This window comes from Micromys minutus (assembly GCF_963924665.1).
Source record: "Micromys minutus genome assembly, chromosome: 12".
Lineage (NCBI taxonomy): Eukaryota > Metazoa > Chordata > Mammalia > Rodentia > Muridae > Micromys > Micromys minutus.
In genome coordinates this window covers 43,311,788-43,325,483 of record NC_137981.1, presented here as the reverse complement: position 1 = coordinate 43,325,483, position 13,696 = coordinate 43,311,788, and the positions used below count along the sequence as shown (strand labels likewise).

At 43.7% G+C, this 13,696-nt stretch overlaps 1 protein-coding gene across 1 annotated transcript in view; it reads left to right on the top strand.

Moving 5' to 3' along the window:
- Positions 1-11,599, top strand: part of ZCCHC2 (zinc finger CCHC-type containing 2) — a 44,239-nt gene extending 32,640 nt beyond the window's left edge. The window contains exons 10-14 of the mRNA XM_080926112.1: positions 636-700; positions 1,087-1,181; positions 5,063-5,191; positions 7,357-8,838; positions 9,746-11,599. Coding sequence (XP_080782238.1) covers positions 636-700; positions 1,087-1,181; positions 5,063-5,191; positions 7,357-8,838; positions 9,746-9,813 — 1,839 coding nt within the window. The 3' untranslated portion in view covers positions 9,814-11,599. The remainder of the gene's footprint in view (positions 1-635; positions 701-1,086; positions 1,182-5,062; positions 5,192-7,356; positions 8,839-9,745) is intronic.
- The last annotated feature ends 2,097 nt before the right edge of the window (positions 11,600-13,696 follow it).

Genomic DNA, 13,696 nt, shown 5'->3' with positions numbered 1-13,696 from the left:
TCACAAGTCTGTTTTGGACAGCAGTCTCTCCCTTGCCCACAGAGATAACATTTCCAGAACTTAGCAGAGTACCTGAAAACCTAAGTGGTATCAAATCCTGTCTCTATTTTTTCCTGAACATACATGCAAAGCTATGATAGCTTTTGTACGTTGGGCCCAATATGAGGTTAGCCACAGTAACTGATGTAATAAGATAGTGTCCTAATGTATATGATTGTGTTCACGTGCTACGCTGTTCTCAGGGAAGAAGTGAATATGGCCTGGATGTCTCCCAGGAAGATGGAACAAGCCAAGGTCGCACCATACTGCCCAAAAGTTTAAGACATGGGGCATGTTTCCTTGTGAACTTATTCTTAGTGTGTTTAAACTGATTGACTCTGGAAACTGAAAGTGCAAATGAGACCTTACTAGAGTCAGAAAAACAGAAAATTTTCTCATGATTAATGTTAACTGTTTGTCATGGAATATACATGCTTTGGTGCTGCTGTAGGAAACTTTAAAAGTAGGCTGGAGATCAAAATGTGTTAGTCTATAGTGGAGAAGATGCTGTTTTAGTGTTTGGTATTAGAATAGGGTGGGGACCTGTAGCAATCTGTGCTGTAGCTGAGGTCTGTCTGTTTTCTTATCTCCACTAGCACTCTGCTGAAACACGGAACTCATCTTCAGGAAATAAGAAGAAAGGGAAGCCACAAGTAGAAAAGTAGGTTCAATTTAATGTTTGCAGTAAAGTAATAAAATTTGGGAAAGATAAACATGCATTATTTGGGGGCTGTGGATGTATTTAGTGTATATGTACATATATATATAATATACACATATTCCAATGGTTTTACTTCTTAGTTTTGGGATTAACATTTATAATTGAAAGTGTCACATGCAAGCGACAGAAGTCAAGCAGTTAGGAGGATGTATTGAGTGTGGGGGCACAGCTCAGAAGCACACTGAAAGGTGATACTAGGTTTCCTTGCTTGTAATTGATTCTCATTATAAAAAATATCTGGAGGGCTTAAGTTCTGCTGTGCTGTCTTTAATGTATTGATAGAGGACCTTACAAAAGTGTTGATAATCTCTACCTCTTTGGCTTAGGGAGAAAATAAAGAAAACTGAGAACAGATTGAACAGTAGAATAAATGGGATTAGACTCTCTGCTCCCCAACACGCTCACGGCAGTACTGTGAAAGGTAAGGAGGGTCTTGGCTCCAGCGCTCCTTAGGTGTGTCAGTGTAACATCTGCTCAGTGGACACTGAGCTCTTATGTCCCCTTCCCTGTCGTGTACAGCAGTTTCCAATCAGACGGCTCTGACGGTAAAATGGCAGCCTCAGTGCAGAGCTGTCTGGTTTTGACATCACAGTGGTCTTGTCTATAGCTCTGGACCACCCTCAACGGAATCTAAACATATCTAGTCAGACTCAGTTTCAGAATGATACTGACATTTTTGTCACTTGAGGACTGTTCTTTATGAGCTTTGTTAAACTAGGTTCCATTTACCTACCACCTCTAGTTCATCAGTAGCTTTTTGTGTGTTTATTTGTTTGCAGTATTAATTGTACATATAGGAAAAGTAAAGAGCCATGTAGACCTCTAGGAAAATATTCTCTGTATATGCCTACACTAACCCACTGATGCCAGAAATGATTTTTTTTTAAACAACATACTTTATTTTATGTGGGAAACGATTTTTTAAATTTAAATCTTACTGTCCTGATAGTGCATTAAATTGTGATACGACAAAAGTGTGTTTCTTAAATTAGATGTTCATAGACACTAGAGAAAGAAAGTGATTTTGTTCTGAATTACAGATCATGCTAGTTTATTGTATTAGCTAAACTGGGAGTGACTTTTCTATTGCTACGATGGAACACTATGACCAAGGCAGCTTATAAAGAAAATTATTTAATTTGGGGCTTACTGTTTCAGAGGGCAAATGTGTAACAGTAATGTGCAAGAGCAGGAGCTGAGTTTATGTTGTGATCCACAGGCACATGGCAGAGGGCTAACTTGGAATGGTGTGGGCTTTTTGAAACTTCAAAGCTCTTTCTCTACCCCAACCACATAAAACACCTACGCTAATAAGGCCACACCTCTTAATCCTTCCCAAATGGTTCCACTAACCGGGGACTAAATATTCAAACCTGTGGAGGCCATTCTCATCAGACCACTCTGAAGGGGACAGAGGACCTGGGAAACCCATCTTGCCTGTATAAGGATGTGGTCCAAAAGCATGTCGCAGCTCTCTCGTGTCCTGTTCCAAATGGTGATGCCACTGCAGCAAAGCCCTGGCTGCTGGAGGCTGACTGGAAACCACTCCTGCCGGGCCTCGTGCTTCTGGTCCTAATCTCATTTTCCATGTTGCTTCCACATTTGTCTTCAAAGTGCATAGTTCACTGAGTCCTTCCCTTGTCCACCACCCTCCATGAGGCCCACGGCCTCCAGTCGGTATCACACAATTCTAGAACTACTGCTCCTTGAAGGAGCCTGCAGCTATTCTCATCGTCTCCAGTCTTAGTACCCAGGAAGCAGCACGCCGGCCTTGGTCAGAGCCGTGCATGCTCTGGTTCTGTGTCCCTTGTTTCTTAGATGTCTGATACCCGTCCTCTCTGAAGCCGGGAATAATGCCCATCTTAGCTGCTAAGTGAAGAGATGCTCAATAACTTAGTTCCTGTTCCTTGTTGCACTAAGTTAGAAACACAGGCACATTTTGGGGCTATTACAAGCTTTGTAACATACAAACTCCAGTTCCTTTTCCCCTTTATTTCTTTAATTTTCAACGTTAATGATAATTTGGGTTTTTGAGTTAAGCCAAACCTCATCCTGCGTAAGGGGAAGATGGGTTGTTTTTATCACATTTTGGTTTTTGTTTTAGTGTCTATGTATCAATAGCTAGATATACACATGTAGATAAATGTGTATATGTGTATCTAGGTCTAATCAACTCTTTATGTTTATTGGGCAGGAGTAGGAGTAATGTATACATTAGACCTCTGTCTCATTGATACCTTATGCCATTCTGACACATGCAACCCCAAGCCAAGAAAACAAATTCATTTATTTTTCTCTGAAACATTAAAATGCCAATAAAGAATAGCCTTTAAGCATTGAATAAACTGGATATAATTATTTTCTTCCTTTATGAACCAGCTCCTCCCATAAAATGTAGACGCTATATTAGCCTGAGATGTTTGGTCATTCTGATTAGTGTGTCCTTCATCTCTGTAAATGAGGTATTCCATCTTATATAGGTAAAAAGGTATCATTTACCTTTTTAAAAGAAGATCCTTTTTTAATTTATTCACTTTTATGTACATTGATATTTTGCCTTCATGTATATCTGTATGAAAGTGTCAGATCTTGGAGTTACAGACAGTTGTGAGCTGCTATAGGAGTGCTGGGATTTGAACCCTGGTCCTCTGGAAGGCCAGTCAGTGCTCTTAACTGCTGAGCCACTTTTAATTTTTAAAATCTTATTTTAAATTTTAACTTCTCCTTTGACTAGTAACATACTCATATAGCTAAGAAATACAAAAGGGGACAAAATAAGAATGTCTCACTGTTCCTCTGTGTTTCCCTGCCTTCAGGAAGCGGTCTGTGCTAGGGGCTTGGGAACTTGAAGTAGGAAGATTAATATTTCAACACAAGGTCAGACTAGACTACTCAGTAAAATCCTGTCCTTTTATTAAAGAAAAAACTCACTTTATAAACTCCATTCTAAAGAGATGTGGATGTTGCTATACAGGACCCATTAAGAGCATAAGCTTTGGGGTCTGGACAGATGCTTTAGTGGTTAAGGGCACTTAAGGTTGAACATTCATGAGGACATGAGTTCTTACAGCAGTACCCACAAAGGGAGCTGGATATTATCTTAAAGGGGCTTTAACCCTGGAGATGGAGGCCCAGGGATTGCTGAAATTCGTGCCCTGGGTTCTGGGAGAGACTCTCAGAGGCATAGGTAGAAAGGGAGAGAAGACATACAGCACTCTGGCCTCTGCATATGTGCTCACAGGCATGTGCACACATATACACATACACACCCCAAAATTAAAAAATAAACTTTACAAAGAACTTAACATTCACTTTATGATGCTCATGTTTCTTCCCACTATTTTTTTCCTGCTCATGGTCGCACTAAGAAGTTTAAAAGGAAATCAGACACTCTGATGGTTTAGTAATATTTAAGATTTTTACTTAATTAGTAGCCAGATCATTAGTAACAATCCTTACACTGTCAGAAGTGTATTCCTGACATAAAGCACTTGCTAAGTCAACAAAATTGCTTATTCCACTAATATGTCTTCTCTGGTACGTATTTTGCCAGAGTAATTAACAGTCGTTACCTTTTATTGTTCTACTGTGTTGTCATGGAAATGGTTGGCTTGTCCATACATCTTAGGAGTTTGCTAGAGTTGTATATATGGATCTGTACAGTCAGCATGTATTGGGCCCTGTCTGTGTAACAAAAGCTGTGCTAGCGATTGGCTTACAGAAATGAAGAAGATGGGACTGGCTCTGTCTGGACTGGTGTACGGTGACCCATACTAGACACAAGAATACTCTGACCTAGTGTGCCTACAATGGGAATAGGTATAGCTAATTGGTCCTTGTATGTTTCGCCGTCATTCCTATCTTGTCTTGACATAGGAGTGACATCTGGGTAGAAATTAAAGGGCTACCTTATCTGCTTGATGAGAAACGTGTTGTACTAAATACTGTGGCGTGGCTAGTGGTTTTAACAGAGCAAGTGTTATGAAAGACCACCTACTCTTGGGGGATTTCTCTAGCAAGCTCTTAAGGAAACAAATTCTGTAGACCTACATGGTAGTTCAGAATGGTAATACTGACCTGACCCTGTATGTAAGAAACTAACTTTGATTTTGTAAAATAACTTGTTCTTCTGTGTCTCTGCTTTAAATGTGTATTAAAGCTACTTATGAATTTCAATGTAAGTCAAAGACAGTTTTAAGTGTTGTAGGAAAACAAATCATTTATAGCTACAACTAATTTCTGATGATTCCATTTGAAAATTAACATAACTATTTAACATAACTGTAGAGTTGTTATTTCTAGATATGAATTTGGACATTGGATCTGGACATGACACATGTGGAGAAACATCTTCAGAGAGTTACAGCTCTCCGTCTAGTCCACGGCATGATGGAAGAGAGAGTTTGGAAAGTGAAGAAGAGAAGGACAGAGGTTTGCTAAAGGAGAGGGGGTAGAAAGAGGTTGGGGGGACAAAGCTGTCTTCTCCTGAACAGACCTAATCAGAGGCCAGCAGGGAGAGCCTGGCAGGGTGGGTACAGTATCTACTCAGCTCGTTCGGGTAATGGTGACAGGTTTTGAAGAAGTCCAGACTTAAAGTTCTTGCTAGTGACTCTTTGTCTGGAATACTGTTGCTCTACTGAGTGGAGTAGGGTAAAAAGGTCATAAGGATCTCCTTTCTTACTAGATTCTGTTTCTCTTAAACATTCCTCTGGTTGCTCCAGGCCTTTAATTAATTTCCTCACCATTCTGGTCTGACAGTAAGAGCCCCTTGAAAAGCCCATGTCTAATGAGGATGCTGTCCTTCATACGAGCCAGTGACCACTGATGGCTCACACCGTGCTGTGAATGAACCTCGCTGATTGAAGTTTCTATGTTAAAATTCTTATACCACAGTATTTTGGCCAAAATGTGGTTTCTTGCACTGTTTCCAGCTCACTGGGACCTCAGCTTCTGTGTCACTTTGGCATGTCTCAGGGCACTACCACTGTCCTTGGAAACAGTTGAAGTCAGTTGTTACCTTGTGGTTGTTTCATAGTCCCATCAAATAACCTGCAGTGGTCTGTGCTGCCACTCTGAGGCCACACTGCAGTTTGTACGGGGACTTCTCGAGAACGAAGTGAAAGTAACTCAGAGCTCTGGGGTGTTGAGAGCATCGTAATAGCGTATCTAAACGGGCAGGCTTCCGTGTGTGCAGTGGTGTACCTTGTACTTGGTGCCATGGATGTGCCTGAGTGAGTGGCTCTCACCTGTCGGGTGTGCAGGGGGCTCGTTAGCATCCCTGTCTTGTGCTCAGGTCTCTACGTGATAGACCTGTGTAGCTGATGGTGTCCTTTATTCATGTAGGCTTTCCTAAAGACAGAGATGATCCTTGGATCGAGAGCTTTGGATATTTTCCAAGTTTTGAGTCAATACAAAGGCTTTCGGAATCGTGCTGCTTTATTGTCATCTGTTGTAATGATGCTGTGAGACTTTATGCTTTCCAAAGCCAAGTACAAAAAACATCCCTCTATCTGATCCCAATAAGGCTTCAAAATCGTGGGACTATCTATTGCAACTTAAGACTTAAAAAGTTTAAATTCATACGGAAATGTAACTGGCCATCTGAAACATTCTTTTTTCTTTTTGGACTTGATTTTTGTTCTTAACTCTGCATTGGTGGGTGGTACAGAGGCTGTTAATGTAGGAGCCTCTCTTCTATACAGTTGAGTATGAGCGGTATGATGGCTTCTCCCTCAGGGCCGTGTCTGCTCTACATTCACTCCTCCTTCAGTGAAGCTCCCTCTGAGACAGTTGAGTTAGTACACTAGATACCCCGTCCTTGGGGTTGTTAACTTTTAATACTCTCATTTGAAAAGTGTTTACTTTGCCAGCTGTGCATAACCAGTCTTGCCTTCATGAATACACACACTCTGGCATGCCTCAAGTAATCCAACTTAATACATGAGCAGAAAGACTTTTACAGTAGGCACCACATTCAGCTGTGGGCTGTGGAGACTGCAGGGCAGCACTCGCCATTTTAAACACTGCGTCAGATTGTCCCTTGGCTCCTCTGTCCTGATGGAAGCTGGAGAGGTTTGTGTGTGCACCGTGGTGTGGTGCTGCGTTTCCTGTCTGCTGTGCGCTGGGGAGAAGTTACAGTGCTTTCTTACTCTGCCTGTGTCCCAGCCCGCAGGACGAACACAAGTAACTCCACACATTCCCTGTTGTACATACTGTACAAACACTAACTCACACATTTGAGTTCAATGATCTTCTGATCAAACTTCTTATGAGATAAATTTAAAATCAGGTTGATGCTACAGAGTTAAGTAGATTGCCTAAAATCGTTTATTTAATGCTTATCTCGGTAATACAGTGCTGCATGCATACCTTTTAATACTCCAGTACCCTTTTGCTATTGTTGTTTTGCTTGCGGCTCCATGCTTTAGAGAGAAAGCTTACTGCAAGCCAGAGATCAGAAGTCATCTTGGGCAGTCAGTGTGATAGAAGGAGCATTCCAGACTTGAGAATTAATCTTAAAAATACCTAGCTTTTAGTTCTAACATGAAAAATAGGAATTCACCCTGGGTTTGTCTGTGTTTCCATGTTTTCTGTAGATACAGACAGCAATTCTGAAGATTCTGGGAAACCGTCATCAGCTAGGTTTGCAGGCTATGACTCTGTCGCCCAGAATGCCCCTGTCAAGCCGCCTGCTGGCACAGTCTCACTGGGAACTGAGAACGGGAATCTTTTGGAAGCTCCGTTGACCTCACACAAGTACCCGCATATCCCCTTCATGCCAACTCTACACTGTGTCATGCACAATGGTGCCCCGAAGTCGGAAGTTGTCATTCCGTCACCCAAATCTGCAGATGGAAAAACTATAGGGATGCTTGTCCCTAATCCCGTGGCTATTTCTACAGTGATGGAATCCACAAATTCCGCCCCTGTTGGAATCCTAGGCCCAGCAGCTTCTGGGGAATCAGAGAAACACCTGGAGTTGTTAGCTTCCCCTTTACCTATCCCATCAACCTTCCTCCCACACAGCAGTGCTCCTGCTTTGCAGCTGACATTACAGAGTCTAAAATTACAGCCACCACAGGGATCTTCTGAGAATTGCACAGTTAATATTCCACAACAAGCAACCGCAAGTCTGAGCATCGGATCACCAAACACTGCCTTTATTCCTGTCCGTAACTCGGGTAGTTTCCCAGGATCTCCTGTGGCTACCACGGATCCCATTACAAAATCTACATCCCAAGTGGTAGGACTAAATCAAATAGTGCCTCAGATTGAGGGAAACACAGGGACAGTCCCTCAGCCGACTAATGTGAAGGTAGTTCTCCCGGCAGCTGGCCTCTCAGCTGCACAGCCACCAGCTTCCTACACTTTTCCAGGCTCACCCCTTGCTGCCAGTGTGCTACCCACCCAGAATTCCAGTGTGCTCAACACAGCCACGTCTGCCCAGCCAGCAAGTACAGGCATCAGTCCAGCCCCATCCACAGTTCCTCCTGCTGTTCCGACCCACACCCCAGGCCCTGCCCCAAGCCCCAGCCCCGCCTTGACACACAGTACTGCACAGAGCGACAGCACGTCTTACATCAGTGCTGTGGGGAACACGAATGCTAATGGAACCATAGTGCCACCACAGCAGATGGGTCCCTGTGGTTCTTGTGGGCGAAGGTGCAGCTGCGGGACCAATGGAAACCTTCAGCTAAATAGTTACTATTATCCCAATCCAATGCCTGGACCAATGTACCGACTCCCGTCATTCTTCACTCTGCCATCCATTTGCAATGGCAGCTACCTCAACCAAGCACATCAGAGCAATGGAAACCAACTTCCTTTTTTTCTGCCTCAGACTCCATATGCAAATGGACTGGTGCATGACCCAGTCATGGGGAGCCAAGCCAGCTATGGCATGCAGCAGATGGCAGGATTTGAGAGATTGTATCCCGTATATCCAGCACCTAATGTAGTTGCCAACACCAGTGGTTCTGGGCCCAAGAAGAATGGGAATGTCTCATGTTACAATTGTGGTGTAAGCGGACACTATGCACAAGACTGTAAGCAGTCATCCATGGAGGCCCATCAGCAAGGTAATCCCACTCACTCCCAGAGGACTTGTTTTTGAGTTCCCAGTTTCTTCTTATGTGATACTGTCTTAGCAGAAAGATCCCTATGTGTGTTTGTTTACAGAGGTTGTATTTTCAGTGACAAAATGCAGCCAGAGAAACTCAGTGTAGACCCAGGTCACGGAACACAAGGAAGGTCCAAAACGAAGCCAGAGAAGCCCAGCATAGACCCAGGTCACCAGGTCACAGAGTAAGGTCTGAGGAAGTTTAGTTTGTCGGACAGCATGGAGTGAACATTCTGTAATGTCAGTCCTTGCTTGCAGGGCTGTGTAGGCTGAGTCCAGCCCTCTTTCATAGAGGAAGCAGACTGCTTAAATACTGACAACTGGCATGGGAGCTAGTTGCCCGGCCGGCACAGCGTGTGGACTGTTCGAGTCTCTGCACAGCTGCTTCACTTCTGAGCCCCTGCTGCCCTTTGATTCTGTACACATGAGGCAGAAGTCAAAGAGGCAGTTTAATCTTTACAGCAACAAGGCTTTGTGAACAGTTTGGGAGTTAGAAATCCAGTGAATTTGAAGATCGCTAACAGCAGAAGAAAAAAATGCACTTTACTTACTGGGTGAGGGGCCAGATTCAGTTCTTTTGCATTTGCTCTTTGTCTTGCCAGATCTTACCTGGGAATGTCTTAAACAGGAATTTGTTAATTAGGCGTCCTCAAAGGAAAATGCAGTTAATTAGCTTTAGGTCATAGTTACAGCCCAGGCTTTCCCTTGCTTTTGAGAGAGTAACTAACTTTCTTGCCGTTTTGGACTGGAGTTAATGCTGAGGAGAGAAAGGCCTTTGAAAGCATGCTCATTTGCAATCTGTGTAGTGGTTTGTGATGCGTGCAGTCATAAGCGGTGACTTAGCCGTTCTGTCTTTCCTGTTTTAGGCACTTACAGACTGAGATACGCACCTCCCCTCCCCCCTTCTAATGATACGTTGGATTCTGCAGACTGAACGAGTAAAGCTTGTCTACTTAATGCACTCAAGTGTGGGGAGTCATGGGGTGTGGAGGGGAGGAAAGGAAAGGTATTTTGTTTCTTTGTCTGTACATTTCCTCAATTTCTATGCAGTTGGGAGTTTTCATTTCTCTCTTACCTGTGTCCTGAATAAGAAAGAACACAATGCTCCCGAGCCTCTGGTCTCCTGGTCCAACAGCCGGCTTACTTACATGTATGACTCTCGTAACTTCAATTTCACGGAAAACATTGATGTGTGCTTTTTTTTTTACACTGAATACTTGCTGTGTGCAATGTTTACTGAATCTTTAAACGGTGTGTCTGACCTTCTCTGTTTCTACAACACTGGTAACAGTCATGTCGTTTTCTTCTTGCTGGCTTTCCTCACTTTCACCCTGAGCCCTACTTTCCTTCCAGCCACCCTCTCCCTGGCCTGCAAGGGTGCTCGGCAGCGTCCTTGTCACACCTCTGTAACCTGCTCTGTGTCTAAACCAAGGGCAACATGTTTCACCGTAAACTTTAGACGTCAGATTTCCAAGAACTGTGTATATATGTCATAAAAGTGTCACATAAATGCATATATGCAGCACCTGTCCAAATAACATGAGAACAAGTGGGAGAGAGGAGGTCAGACTTGGGAAGCCACACACGGGGAGAGGGCAAGCAGGCTTTCCTTGAGCAACAACAGCGTTACCTTCCATTACACTTCTGAGAGACACAAATGGAACACACCCGTGTGAATGTTGTTCTCCGTGCGCTTGTGTCTGTGATGCCAGCCAACATCCAGGGCTTCCTGTTGTCTACCACCTTGGCCTGCCCAGACACTGCAGAGTGAAGATGTCCTGTCGAGACACCAGCTCTGGCACTGTTACACTGTTACACCGTGTGTGCTTTGTTGCATCTGAATAGAAGCTGTGGGTTTCTACAGAAGTCAGGCACCTGCTCCCTAAGAGTTTCATAAGCCAAGTCACTTTTATAGCTGTTTACCACTATGCTTGATGTAATGTGACAGACTGTGTGGCGTGTGTCGAGAATCATGGCAGTGTCATGGCACTACATTTAATGCTGCTGGCTTTTTTAGGTTTGTCATTGTTTTGTTTTGTTATGAAGCCAATCTATGTACTAAATTGCTTCCAGGTAATTTTTGATTCCTGAAGTGCACTGAGGTTATCTGGGAGGTCTGGTGTATCTTCAGTGCCTGCCATGTTAAATGGCAGTGAACAAGTCCCACCATCCAGTGCAAGCTTACGGGGAAGCAGGGCTCTCCATTCCTCGGTCCAGAGTAGAAGTGACTGGCCTGTGTGTGGGGAATAGAGTTGGTGTGCAGCAGAGGCGCTGAAATGTTGGGTCCGGGTTCTGAAACCTGACATTGTGAGACAAAGAAAAAACTTGAAGCAAAAAGAAGCCAGTGCAACGTTTCAAAAGTAGTGTTGTCTCTGTAGCACCAGTGTACATTCTGAAACTTTTGAGGGGCAGGAGCTGCGGAGAGACGGGAGTGTAGCAGGCAGATGAAAGCTTTAATTTAGAAAGAAAAGTTCAAGTAAAGGAAATTATTTTGATTAAATATATTTTATTTGATCTGGGTATTTTTGGACCACATTATTAAATTGCTAAGCTGCAGTTGAGTTGTTCAGGGGAAGAGTATTGATAAGCCTTGTACAGGTGCGTTGTGACTCACTGGCCAGGTGTACTTTATGATTTCAAATACTGTACTGTACATAGGAGGTATGTTACCTTCTCCTTATCCGTATGTTTACCATATACTTTGATATTTGAAATGTTATGTACTGGAAGGCTACTTATATTTCTAGAACAGATTGGATTTTATGCAATCTTTTTCCTTGAATTAACAGCAATAAAAAAATGAAAAACAACCTAAAAATTGTGCCTTATTACAAATTTTATAAAAGTGGGTTTTCATGGTCATTTTTCTTTTAAAGAATCAGTTTGTTTCTCTCTTATCATGGGCAGTGCCTTCCACCGTGATTTACCACTTTTCCCTAGTGTAGGTCGTCTATGCAGCCTCCAAAGGAAGGGGAAACAGTAGATGCAAGGCCATTGTGAACAGGGCATAGTCCTGTCCCTACAAACTAGACTTCTGGTTTAAGTGCCCCCTTCCCAACAGCAGGGAGGACCTAATTTATCCGGTTTCTGTTGGCTGAGAGGCACATCGTTACCATGGTTCAGTACCATGTTCTTACTGTTTGCTCCTCCTGCCACTCACCCAGTCCCAAGTCAGTCTTCACACTGCCAGTCACTTGTAAAGCATCAGAGGCCACCGTGTTGTGCTGTCCGAGTCTTCCACGGTGCCTTCACCCCTGGCAGTCACGTAGGCAGGACGTGGTGAAAGGCAGACACGAGGCTGTTCGACTACTGACCACTGTCCGAGTGTGTGGTGGGTATTGGACACCAGGTTAGTTACTTTTCTACTGCTGTGATAAACACCACGGCCAAGGCAACTGATAGAAGAAACGTTTATTTGGACGCATGGTTTCTGGAGGGTAGAGTCCCCGATGGGAGCAAACACAAAGCAGCCCGCCCTCCTCAGCTCCACTTTGCTCACCTCTCTCACTCTGCTTTTTTTGTGGTGCGACAGGGAGTCTCTTCACACCTAGTCCTCCGGGGCTGTGTCCGCTCGTCTGGTTTGTGTCTCTTAAGGATGAGTATCAATAAATGGATCCATTGTCAGTCAGTGGACATCTGGGTGGCTTGCTTCTCCTTTTCAACTTAGAATCAAGAACGCCAGAAACATGTTTTGCTGTTTTGGTTTTCGTGTAAGAACTTGTTAGGGAATGTGACTAGGCATGTGTCATCCTTGTAAGATGCAGATGGTTGAGCTTTCTAGGACTTAACATATCTCTTTCCAAATGAGACACACACATTCCTGAAGTACGCCAGGGGCCCTGAAATGCTATACTGACATTCTCCCAAGATGCTGTCAATGAAGAACAGGATGTGACTCCAGAGGGGTTTGTAGGCCTGTGGGAGAGGTGAGACCAGTCTCACAATGAAGGTTCGTGGTAATTGCATGGGGCAGGGGAAGCCTGTGGCAGGAAATTGGACAGAGTTGTATGTGGTTGGGAAGAAAGGAGATGGAGATTAATAATGAAGGGTGTGTTTTAAGAGGGTGGATTTGCAACCAGTAAAATGGGGTGAGGATAGGGGAGATTGGAAAGTTGTCTTTGGTGTCTGAGAAAATGTGAGGAAAGAAAGCCTGGAAGTTGAGGTTGTAGAGAGGGCCTGGACTGTTGTTGCCTGTAGCTAAGGTCCATTTGTCTAGACTAAAAACAGACTGAGTCAAGCCAGTTGAAAGGAAGAGACAGAAGAGACGTGTGAAGTGAGGTGTTTTTCCCCCCTTGTAAACAGTGTTTGGAAGAACTAAATGAGAGGAGCTTGGTAGCAATTCTGTTTCTATACACAGGAGGCTAGAAAACCTCCTTCCCAAGTATGGGCAGTTTATACATAGCCAGGGTGTACATCTTAGTTGCTACATCATTACCCCATAAAATAAGTTCCCTTAGTGTAGGTGAGTTCAACATTTAAATGTTTTATGTAAGTACTAAAAATTTACTTTTCTGAAAAGGTCCCAACTTTAAAAAGATTTCAGGTTTGAACAGCATGTTACTTCCGGGCTGCACTCAGTCACGCTGGAGAGACGTCTGTTCAGTTCTGTGTAGTGGTGAAAGCACAAGGTCAAGACAGTGCAGCCACATAGAGGCAATCTGTGACAGTAATCCAGCCCCATGATCCTGTGCCAACTTCCTCTCAAGGTAATGCAAATGCATGTGCGCACACAACACATCCATTGGTTTTTCAGAGCAGTGTTTTGAGACGCTGGAGAGGAGAATAAAATGGCCTGCAGCTCGTCTGTTCAGGAGCAA